The sequence below is a fragment of the Eucyclogobius newberryi genome, unplaced genomic scaffold (genome assembly GCF_026437365.1).
Source record: "Eucyclogobius newberryi isolate DKJ021-1_F unplaced genomic scaffold, fEucNew1.0.hap1 SCAF_15, whole genome shotgun sequence".
Classification (NCBI taxonomy): domain Eukaryota; kingdom Metazoa; phylum Chordata; class Actinopteri; order Gobiiformes; family Gobiidae; genus Eucyclogobius; species Eucyclogobius newberryi.
In genome coordinates, this window is record NW_027315779.1 from 15,874,887 (window position 1) to 15,886,647 (window position 11,761).

General features: G+C 38.7%; 1 protein-coding gene across 1 annotated transcript; it reads right to left on the bottom strand.

The window, feature by feature from the left end:
• Window positions 1–108: 108 nt before the first annotated feature.
• Window positions 109–9,844, bottom strand: LOC140360835 (calpain-5-like). Its single transcript, XM_072446249.1, has 13 exons — window positions 9,697–9,844; window positions 8,347–8,535; window positions 8,094–8,225; window positions 7,074–7,282; window positions 6,316–6,508; window positions 5,189–5,379; window positions 3,832–3,909; window positions 3,548–3,743; window positions 3,344–3,466; window positions 2,202–2,404; window positions 1,360–1,481; window positions 1,125–1,261; window positions 109–587 (listed from the first exon to the last, which is right to left on the bottom strand). Exons 2-13 carry the CDS (start codon window positions 8,509–8,511, stop codon window positions 405–407), a joined length of 1,932 nt encoding a protein of 643 aa, XP_072302350.1. The 5' UTR covers window positions 8,512–8,535; window positions 9,697–9,844; the 3' UTR covers window positions 109–404.
• Window positions 9,845–11,761: the final 1,917 nt, after the last annotated feature.

Consider the following 11,761-nt stretch of genomic DNA (forward strand, 5'->3'; position numbering starts at 1 on the left):
TGTGTAATCAATTTATAATTTATACAATTTTTATAACATTTTAAACACGTTTGGCATTTGGCAACAAGTGACCATCAAAGTACAAATTTTCAAAACAATCGTTACAAGCTGGATGTCCTTGAGACTGGCCCATGTGGTCTTACAAAATAAGTGGAGCTTCATGGCTGTGAAACAGCCAGTGTAATGTTTTGACGTGTGTAAAGCTGCACCAATAATGTTGATCCAGTGAAGTTAACAGTGAAGTTGCAATGCAATCCAGCTAGGACAAGTGTCCCACCGTTTGGTTTGAAAATAAGGTACACATGCTGCAAATATGTGTATTACACAATCATTCCCATTTCCTGTGTCTTTGATCAAAGTACTTTGTAAGACTTTAATATGACCATACTGCACACTTATCAGAGTTATAGATCAGTGAGCTGAGTAACTGTAACAATCTTCAGGCTGATTCTCCCGGGCATCTCGTCGGCCATCTGAGAGCCCTGCTTCCTCAGCTTCATGACCTGAGGCTCCCTGGTGTCCTCCACTAAGCCGGTCAGCATCACTTGTCCCATGAACTGGTCCTTTATGGCATTACTGTTCCAGATCTGGGCCATCAACAAAGACGAGTATGAACAGATGATTTTACATGCGTGAAGTGCCATCAACACCAAATAACAATACTTTCAAATAAATGCATTTATTTCACTTGTAAATGTTGATAACGGCGCTTCATGCTCCACTCCACTGCCCTGCCACGCCCATCTCCACCCAGCACTAGCCTATCAATGCTCAGCTAACATGTTTTAAACTCTATTCTCACTCCTCCAGTCAGGTTTAGATTTCTCTAGCCCACAGGCTTTATTTGACAGGCCAGCAAAACGTGAAATTGGAAGAGATGGAGGTGATGGAAGTGGAGCAACACCTTTAACCACTACACCACTGGAGTGCACCGGTATCGGGCATTGCTCGTCATTGCCTGCCAGGATCTAAGCGCCAAAGCAATTCATTTTTTTTTTTGCCAACGCATTAATTTCTCTTTTTGAAACTACTTGTATAAGATAGATAACTACCGTAATTACTACTTTAAATGATACTGAGCAATACTGGTGCAAAGATATCAGAGAATAGAGGAGGTGTGTTACCTGCACAGTGATGGGTTTCCTTGGTTTCCTCCTGTAGAAAATACCACTGATGGCAAACTCTGGCTCTAGCGTGTCTTTTTTGATAGGGGACTTGACGGACTTTCCTTCACAGTATATGATCACATACGGGTCTGCACCTGCACCAGAGGGAAATAAGTGTATCTGGTTGTACTTATTGTTGCTCTTGCCGTATTTGTATTAGTGTATATGTATATATAGTGTAATGTAGTCGTACCTCCAGTCTTGTCCTGGTTCTCGAGCCCCTCTGCTGCGTGGACGTACACGTGACTCGCCACTATAGGATAACCAACAAACGAACTCCAGCAGTGCACTTTGGGTTTGTCTTCTGTCAGCTCCCTGGCCACAACACAGAGCAATCGTTTTGTTTATGACGGAAGATAGATTAGAATAAAAATCATTCTGCAGCTCAGAATGAAACAACTTGTTGCCCTTGTTGAGGTTTTAGACTAAAATGTAGTTGCTTTATCTGATAAAACTGTGGCCAAACATTTGCTTAGAAAAGATATACAAGAAAAATCCATGGAAACAGAGAATTGTATCTGCGGTTGACTAGACCAAAAGCCACTTTTTAACTTTAAATGCAGATTTTAGGGCAAATGGTTTGAGAAGAATAGGGTAACTTACAGTTCACTATTCCAGGCCAAACTTGCAAGGAATTTCATAATAAAAAAAAAAGATTTACTAGATAAACTAGTGTGGAACTAGTTTGTCATTATGCTTATTCGGAGTCTTTGCATTTTGTCTTTGGTTAATGCTTTTTATCTGTGTCTTTTGCCGTGTGCGTCAACAAAAGTCACTCTGCTTTTATAAATATCAAGCTTTGTAATTCTGGTATAAACATACTCAGACTTGGGTTGGAAGCCGCACAGTGTGAGTCTGTGTCCAGGGCTGGTGTTTGTCTACAGCATCAAGGCTTCAAGGCTAATAAAAAGGTAACAACAATCATATCATTCCAATTTTTCTCTAGATCCAGCTACTCAACTTTACTTTTCTGCATTGTTGAAATCAAACTGTAGTTTGTTTAGTTTGTTAATAATGTTATAAATATAGTTGTACCTGCATCCTGAGTCCAGGTCAGTGAAGAGACGGAGCATATATTCCCCGAGGGTCAGTGGTCTGAAGGTGGTGGGTAGGATGACATAGCGGCCCAGTGGGAGGTCCACTCTCATGAAGACGGTCCGAGCGTTTATATAAGTCGACGAGCCTACACACGCTTGAGTTACAATGTCATGCAATCGATACTTCCTGTTCAATTCCACCTAAAAATACAAGAACAAGATCAAATCAATTCTTTAAATCATGAATAATGTAGAGCAAAAGTGTATCGGTCACAAATTACAGTCACTTAAACACGTCGGCAGAAAATGATTCAATTACCGTCTTCACTCCCTTTTTATACATTCTCTGACCACTATTAAGACTTTGCTGGAAAATGGATTTACTGTGCTCTCTGGTGGTAAAGGGGGAATTTAATTGTCAATCTACTTTTCAAAGCAAAATTATATAATTATATATATATATATATATATATATATATATATATATATATATATATATATATATATATATATATATATATATATATATATATATATATATATATATATATATATATATATATATATATATATATATATATATATATATATATATATATATATATATATATATATATATATATATATATATATATATATATATATATATATATATATATATATATATATATATATATATGACGCTTGGTCCAAAATGACCAGGCCTGAGCTTGTTCACCTCTTGTTTTAATACAGGCTCATATTACACAGGCAGGGGCCTGGTTAGGTTAGGGCCTGGTTAGGTTAGGGCCTGGTTAGGTTAGGGCCTGGTTAGGTTAGGGCCTGGTTAGGTTAGGGCCTGGTTAGGTTAGGGGCCTGGTTAGGTTAGGGGCCTGGTTAGGTTAGGGGCCTGGTTAGAAACCGCTGGAAAAACCAGGTGCCACGGCTGGGCAGCTGTGGCTGTAGTGCCAACTGTCCATGTAACCTTTCACCACCAGGTGTGAAATGAATAAATAATACGATGTAAAGAGACTTCATTTAAATGCATAATTATCATTATTAAAAACTTAAATAAAGAATACAAACAACACCAGTGCTTTGTATATTCATTGAGCTATTGTGTTATACTGATGACCTGTGCCCTGTAGCAATGAGCCGTACCTTGTATATACTAAATCCAACAGTGAGATTTTCCCCTTGGCCATGTCTCCTGTGAATCTTCATATCTTTTTGCTGCAGAGAGATCAGGACCTGATCCACCTCTTTTGTCACATCAAAGAGATACTGTTCCAAAAACAATGAACAAGTGAATACAACTTTACCCAACCCATCACTTATTAACAGTCAATCAATAGTGTCAAACACCTGTGGGTTCTGTAGAAATGTGGGTTTGTGGTTTGCACAGCCTCCACACCGGTTCAACAGAGGGTCTGCGTTTTTAGTCCAGCTCCCAAAGTGCACCACCTCATTCCACGTTTTGTGTATGCTTATAACAGAGGTATTGATGAGACGACAAACATCTGCGTCCGTGAAGAACTTGCACCAGTCTGAAAATGCCATCCTGTGGACGTCCGACAGAGCACAAGAAGTCTTAGTAACTCGAGGGACACAGGGTTTAGTTTGGTGTAGATATGGAATAGGGCAAATACCAAAACTCTCCGTCGTCGGCCACTGTGATACCAAGGTTTCCTCTTTCAGTGTCACCGACCTTTGTCCACTCTTCAGAGCTGCCAAATGATTACACCGTTACAAATAATTAGGCCATTACAAACACGTAAACGAGTACACAATTACAGGTTTGTGTCACTTTAGGAGATTTATAGTCATGTGGGAGATAAAACTGAATGGTAATAACACAAGAGTGAAGAGATTATGTTTAAATGTTTTATAGAAGTGGGCTGTATAGAATGTAATAGTTACATTATACAGGTCTAAACTATGTCTAATATAGATTATAAATTCAGTTATGTGATTTTTGTTAACAAAGCTGTGAACAAGCTAGGTAACAACGTTTTTATTGTTCCCTGGTTGTTGTCATTTTTAAAAGCAGAGCAGAAAAGCCTCGTGACCAATATTAGCATGTAGTCTGATCTGGGCAATCTGGGGGTGAAAGTGGACCCAGACCTTAAACTGGACAGCCAGATAAAAACTGTCGTGAAGTCAAGCTTCTTCCAGTTGAGGCAGCTGGCAAAAATAAAACCAGTCCTTCAGAGACAGCATTTTGAAACTGTAATCCACGCCTTTGTCACCACTCAGCTGGATTACTGCAATGCTCTCTATATGGGGGTTAGTGGGTTCTCAATTGCTCGTCTCCAACTGGTCCAAAATGCTGCTGCCCGTCTTTTAACTGGAACAAGAAAATATGAGCACATTTCGCCTATTTTAGCTTCACTCCACTGGCTGCCCGTCCATTTTAGGGTTCATTTTAAAATTCTTTTATTTACTTTTAAAGCCTTAAATGGTCTTGCCCCTCCGAGCTGCTACGCCCCTACACTCCCAGCCGTTCCCTCAGGTCAGCTGACCAGCTACTCCTTACAGTGCCACGGGCTAGGCTAAAGGTCAGAGGTGAACGAGCCTTTGCAGTGGCAGCTCCAAAACTGTGGAACAAACTGCCACTCCCCATAAGAAAAGCCTCCTCACTGCCTCTTTTTAAATCGCTTCTTAAAACCATCTGTTTTCTCTGGCTTTTAACACCATGTAGTGTGTTGATTGTATGTTTTATATGTGTTGGGAGGGCAGCACCTTTTATTTATTTTATTTTATTTATTTTTATTCCATTGATTTTAGTGTGTTTGTTTGATTTAATTTTCTATTTGATTTTGTTTTTTATATCTTATTTTATTACTTTTATCCTATTTATGCCTCTGTAGTCTTTTACCTTGCTGTGAAGCACTTTGGAACCCTCTGGTTGTGTAAATCGTGCTATATAAATAAAGTGGATTGGATTGGATTAGATTAGTCTACATTCTCCTACAGTGACTCTCATTATTTGTGTTTCTGTCTCACGTGTCACTCCAGGCTCCTTTCCACTCGGTCTTGCCCCAGGGGTTTCTCATGCGGATCATCGGGATGGTCTCATTTTTAAAGTAGGCCAAGAGTCCGTGACCCAAGCGCACCTTCTTCACCGCCGTCACAGAATACGCATGGCCCTTCACCAGACCGTTGGTCATCTTCGCCTCGATTTCATGAGGTTGAGCCTGTAACACAAATCGTATGTTGGTTCGGGATTTACGTTATAATTCCATTACTGTGAGCACATGGTATATGGAAGTATAGGAAGTCGGTGTCAAGTAATGGGGTCATAGTTCAAGTATATCTCAGTGGATTCTTTACTGCCAGTAAGATATTTTCCAACAAAGTCGAGCATTTTCTTTTGACCATATTTTTCTCTCAAAAGGTCGATGATCCGAGTGTATTTAGTCTTCTGAATTATAATTTTCTGGAGAGGCAGTGTTAGATTTCAGCCTTACAGCTTCAACATAGGCTGATAGGCTAGTTAGTTAGGCCAAACACCCAGACTAAAAGGAAATACATTGTGCTTTATCTGAGACAGCATGAAATGTAGCATCTGCTCTTATGTTTGCAGTGACACAGGGCTGTGGATGTTTAAAACCCACATAAATTATCTCTATAGAAATAAATGTCTTTATTATACTTAGAGTATGTGAAGCAGTGCCCTGTAGTAACTTAACTGAGTTTATAGTTGATACAGATCACACCATTTGGGGAAATCTGCCACAATAACATTGGTACAGCATCTGTCTTAACTGTGTTAGGGATTAAGTATTAGGGCTGCAAAAAGTTAATCACAACTAATCGATAATTGAAATCATTCTTAACAAAATTAGTAACCGAATAATCATTGTCTTGTCTATGAAGAAGTTCCAAAACATGCCACCGGCTAAGAAAATATGTTTTATCACTGAAATTGAGCTGAAATGTGATGAAAATACTCTTTAGTCCATGGCTTCACATTCGATTAGCATAATGATCGTTAGTGGCAGCCCTGGGATGTATTCTAGTTATTTTGTGCCCCGTTTAGGGAAAATAATAGATTGTGATGTGAATCTGAGCCATGTGACATCGGGCTAGACAAAACAAATTGAATCTAAAGAATAAGTATTGTGCCTGACCCTGATGGAGCAGCTGATGATGCCTCCTCTGTCGTAGACCTTCAGCAGATCTGCAAACAACTCGTCCTGTTTCTTTTCGTCTGTGTGGAAAGCTCCTTCCTCCAGGTCAATGGCCTCTGCCACGGCGCCACTGAAATCCACCACTGCATCGCCGGTGTTTCCTCCCTCCAGCGACTCGTAGCAGCCCGAGAGCCTGAGGGAAAAACACTTGTTAAGATGCAACCCATTTGCTATGGACTGATGCAGATTCCACACCTAACTATTTAGTTCCACCCGTCTGTGATCATGTGGTGGTTCTATCAATATTACTTGATGTGTGAAATAAATAAATACATACAATAATAAATGGTTTCACAAAACATTATATTGCTCGGCCTTGAAAGAAAAAAAGGTTAAAAAAAAAAAAAAAGATAAAAAGGCTTGAATTCAGCAGTTTTGACAAGGCTAGTTTCAATTGCTCTTGTGATGTAGAATATTTCAGTGGTTTCAGGACATTATTGATCGGTTATACAATTATTATTATTATTATTATTATTATTATTATTATTATTATTATTATTATTATTATTATTATTATTATTATTATTATTATTATTATTATTATTATTATTATTATTATTATTATTATTATTATTATTATTATTATTATTATTATTATTATTACTATTGCCCCCTGAAATAAAACATAATGTATTGAGACAAGTCAGAAACATCTTGAAACAGCTGGTAAATAATTGTTCATGTTCAGCAGTCATTACTTGGCGTAGGCCTTCTCCAGCAAAGCACTCCAGAACTCGTTGTTCTCTTTAGAGTGGCAGTAGATGAGTTCCCCGTTGATGGTGGGAAGCCGGTCGTCCACCACCACGTCCACCCACTCCCCAAAAATCCAGAACTGGAAGTGGAAGATTCCTGCATATCCCTCTGGGTGGTTGCTGTCCCACTCCTGCTCCTTCCAGTCTGGAATCACCTGAAACAAAAGACACATGTAGGTATTTGACCTCGTGCACACAAACCCTCAGGTGAATTCCATGGCCAGACACAACACATTTTTAGGAAGTTTGAGCAAAAACACACACAGAACATTTTCATTCTATTGATTTGTTTAACTGGTAAAATACAATTATCAATATTCATTTGAACAAGTATCGCCATTTGCCACAGCCAAAAATTACATTTGGACTATTGCTAAATAGTTTTAGAATGGTCTACATTAGTGGTTTAATTGTAGTATTGAAATTCATGTCAATCTTAAATCAATTTAGAAATGTTTTTATTGTTGCTAGCAAGAGAATAAGATTCATGTTCATATTTTTAAGGCTGTAGTCATCTGAAGAACGTCTTAGTTGACTTAAGACATGTCATGCCACTCAATTAGTCCATTTAAACTGGTCACCTTCAAAACTATTACGAATCTTTATGTATATGACCCAAATTGCAAGCAGAGATATTCATGCAAAAACAACTACTGATGCAGAAATAAAGTAAACTATGCATTTATTAAATCAGATCATAAATCAATTGAATCTAACAGTTATCTTTTTACGTATAATTACCAAAAGAAAATTCAGCCATCTTACTCCTTACCTTCTCCTTTCTGTTGTGGTCCCATATGAATCCTTATAATCTAAATAAAAAGGATAAGTCGACCAATACTAATTTTGGTCGACAAAGGCTCCACCCACTGATTAATCAACTAAACGACTAAAGGCACTATTTTATCTACAAAATGCCGGTTTAGGAGCAGAAAGGACGGGTCAGAGATATGCCTTTTGACTCACCCTTGTCCACAAATTTTGCTTGAGTGCCAAGCAGGAGCAGGCGGCAACAAACCAGCAGTTTCCCACAATTCCTTGGTTCAAGTCATGCGAACTGATGCCTTCGACAAACAGATGCGGCGAATCACTGATCTCCTGTGACGGGCAAAGGGCACGTCCAGTCATTTAAGCTCTGTGCGTTCTGACTGTATACGTCTGTGAACAGTGCAATACAAAGTAGTAGTCATGTATAGTAGGACTCGCTTGTAGTACTCACCCCTGGCCTCTTCCACTGGACTCTTCCAGGTGGAGGTTTCCTAAAGTACAGAGATGCATTGTTGGCGGGGAAATCCGGGTCCTCAAACAGCTTCTTGTCCTTGATGCAGGATTTCTTCAGCTCGTCGTAGTGCTGGTTCTTGAACGGAGTAACGGAGGAAAACATGGTCCAGATGCAGGAGACTCAAAGCTGTGGACACGACACCGGGAACAAGGTGAATTTAAGACAGGAAATACTCAGGATAACAACAGACGTGGGCAGTGCGGTGAACACTAATTATATAGTACGGAAGGAGGCGTATTCAGATGAGATATTTTTGAAAATGACTAACGTGGTGGTTACAAAACAAACAAACAAACAAACAAACAGGCAAAATAAAAGCTCCAGACTCATCTACCAGTACTAGATGAGTCAAAGGCCTTTAGAGTCAAGGTAACACCATTATTAGCAAAAGTAAATGTCACAAAGTGCAATTGAAAAGAAATATAGAAGATATTTTTCAACTGAATGAAAGTCTATGGGTTTCAGCTTCCTGTTTTATTATAATATTTAGTTGTAAACTGTTAAAAACTATGGCAACAATCCTAATTTTGACATCATTCCAAAATTTGACATTTACGGCGACACTGTGTGTAAACTTTGAGAATTCCAGGATGAAACTGGTTCCTTCGTAAACATCCCTGAAGGCAAATGGAGTATAAAGTACACATCCTTTCTACATCTACATCAAGAACACCATAATATTTATTACCATAATGAGTTATGGTAAGAGCTCGAGTGGCCGGAAAGAACCATTTGTCATCATTAGACGTCACTAGCGTATCTAAAGAGTAACTTACCGTTTGTTAGCAGCAACAACCAGTCCAAATCACAGTGATATTTACAGGATGTAAGCAAAATAACTAATGTTGAAACTCGAAGAAGCACACAACTTCGAAACAATGTTAGTAAAACGATATTAATCCCACGATTTGCAGTATTGAGCCTGTACCCAAACTTGTTCCGGCTCCACACTCAAAAGGTATGTGAGCAGGTATTGTGTGCTACCTGTCGGTTCTGCCCTCCCACACACTTTCACAATGAACTCAGCCACGCCCGTGTTGACAAGCTACTTTTGGATCTTCTCTGTGGGTTACTGTTAAAATTGCAATTCATTCCTAAACGCAAACTGATTAAAGAAAGGCTTTGTCATTGAGCTCAAATAAAGTAATCAGCCGTGTCAATATTATTGCTGAAAATACTGCTAGGTTTTGTTTTGAGATCGCACAACTTTGACTCAGCATAAACTCTGGACTTTGATGTTACATGTTTAATGGAAATTTAAACGTACACCAGGTATTACAAACATACCTGATCTGTAGGACTTTAAAGATGATGTCTAATCAGTGCTTCAGATGGTTTTCACAGACGTAGCGGTATTCCCATGCTGTAATTCTCTGCCGATTTGTTCCTCTGTCTTCAACCAGTGCCTGAAACTGGTGTGGCCTCTGTGCACGGAGGGCTGGGCTCATGGGAATTCTGTCAGCATGAGAGGGAGGAGGAAACTGAAACGAAACACCCAAGAGACAAGCGTCAGGTGAGACAAGAGGAGACCTGTCCCTTATCTGTATCGGCTGATAAACTTTTACACTTTGTTTAGTGTTGTGAGCAAACACAATTTTGCATTTTGCACAAAGTGTCAAGTGGACTAAAACCTCTATCAAAGCCAACAAAATAAAAAAGTCAAAATAATAAACATTGTCTGCAAGATCATGTGGCAGTAGTAGGTCTGTTTTGAAAGAGTTTAGTGGCATCAACATGTGGTTTCATTTACAGCTGAAGCGGAAGTCTGCGCTACATGTTTTACTTGAGTAAAATGAGGACAGCAGAAGAATGCCTGAGGGCCACGAGGCAGTGAAGTTACAGAAAAATAACTCCCAAAGAATGTGTCCATTGTAATCTGTGTTGAAATAAAAGTATGGTCACATCAAATACAAGCTGATGACACATTCTTCCCCATTTCAAACCCCAACATATTCTGCTGACATGAATGTGCCTCTTGTGGTTTAAACAATGTGACTCTGTGCTTTTAATGCCAACCTCAGAACAGTCTGAACTCTTTCACCATCTTTTATACTCTCATCTAATTATCCATTGTCTCTGGGTGTCCTGCAGCAGCAAATAAGAAAAGTTAGACAAGTTCAGTACTGTGGTGTATGTTGTAGTGGCATTTCTAATCTTCTAAGTCATGTGCTAAAATTCAGAAAATAGTCAACAACAATACACAATAATCATATCCAGGCAGTTACCCGTGGAGCCCACAGCAGTCACTTTGTCTTCAGTCTGAGCCTGATTCTCCAGCAGCAGAGATGAAAATGAAACGAGGCTCGAGAGCTTCTGGTTGGAGCAAAAGTGGGCGCGGCCAGATGAAACTCACGTGACTGAGGTCTCTTTTTTGAGGCCTCAATTCTGCAGACTTGTAACTTGTGACGTCATGGATGACGTTTCACAAGCCTCTTCCCAAAGTCCGCTGGAAATACACGGTTTTACCGAGGATGCATGCCAGAGACGTGTCCATGGTCTATTATCTATTATTATCTATTATTATTAATCTACGTATTATATATTATCCATGAATGGTCAGTACGGCCATGGCTGGTGGCTCTCCGCCCGCGTGACCCGACTGAACCGCGCGGTCAAACACAGATCACGGATGTTCATTTAATTGTAACAATTCTCAACGCTGCGCATATTTATAACATTTTTAGCAATTGTGTAGAATAAAACCTGCTTCCATTTCCTCACAATTAAGTTGTGACCAATCTCCAATTAAAAAATAAATGCAGTTTTTTTGTAAACTGTAAATGTTTAAACAGACGTTTATGGTTCTATCTGAATACTGCATGCATTAAAATAAGCATAATAAATAATATATATGCTTATTAGACCATATTTATTCCAGACATTGCTGGGTAGAATAGCCTGATTTGAAAATGTATTTATACAGAATATTGATATTGAATACAACGTTGTATTCGGAGTAGGCTACCTGTACTTAGAATAATTTAATATTATATTATAGTGTAGAAACAGAGCAAAGGAATAATAAAACAGCTTTATGTCTGTTTCATAATTTATTAATCACAAAAGAGAGAAGGGAAAGGTCACATATCCACTCACAAGAGCTGTATTATTTTTTTTATTTGTATTACTGTTATTAAAATGTTCTGATCAAATACCATGTTTAGATTTTAGTAAAGTTATTGTATGCAGATTCTGATTGATTCTGAACTCCACCAGGTGAAATAGGAACTCAAAATTAGAATCGTGGACATATTGTAGGACCATTAGATTCACTTCAGCACTGCAATGTATATTATGCATATTATATTAAGAAATTAAAAAAAGAAGAGAGTGAAAGAAATGCTGTTTTATT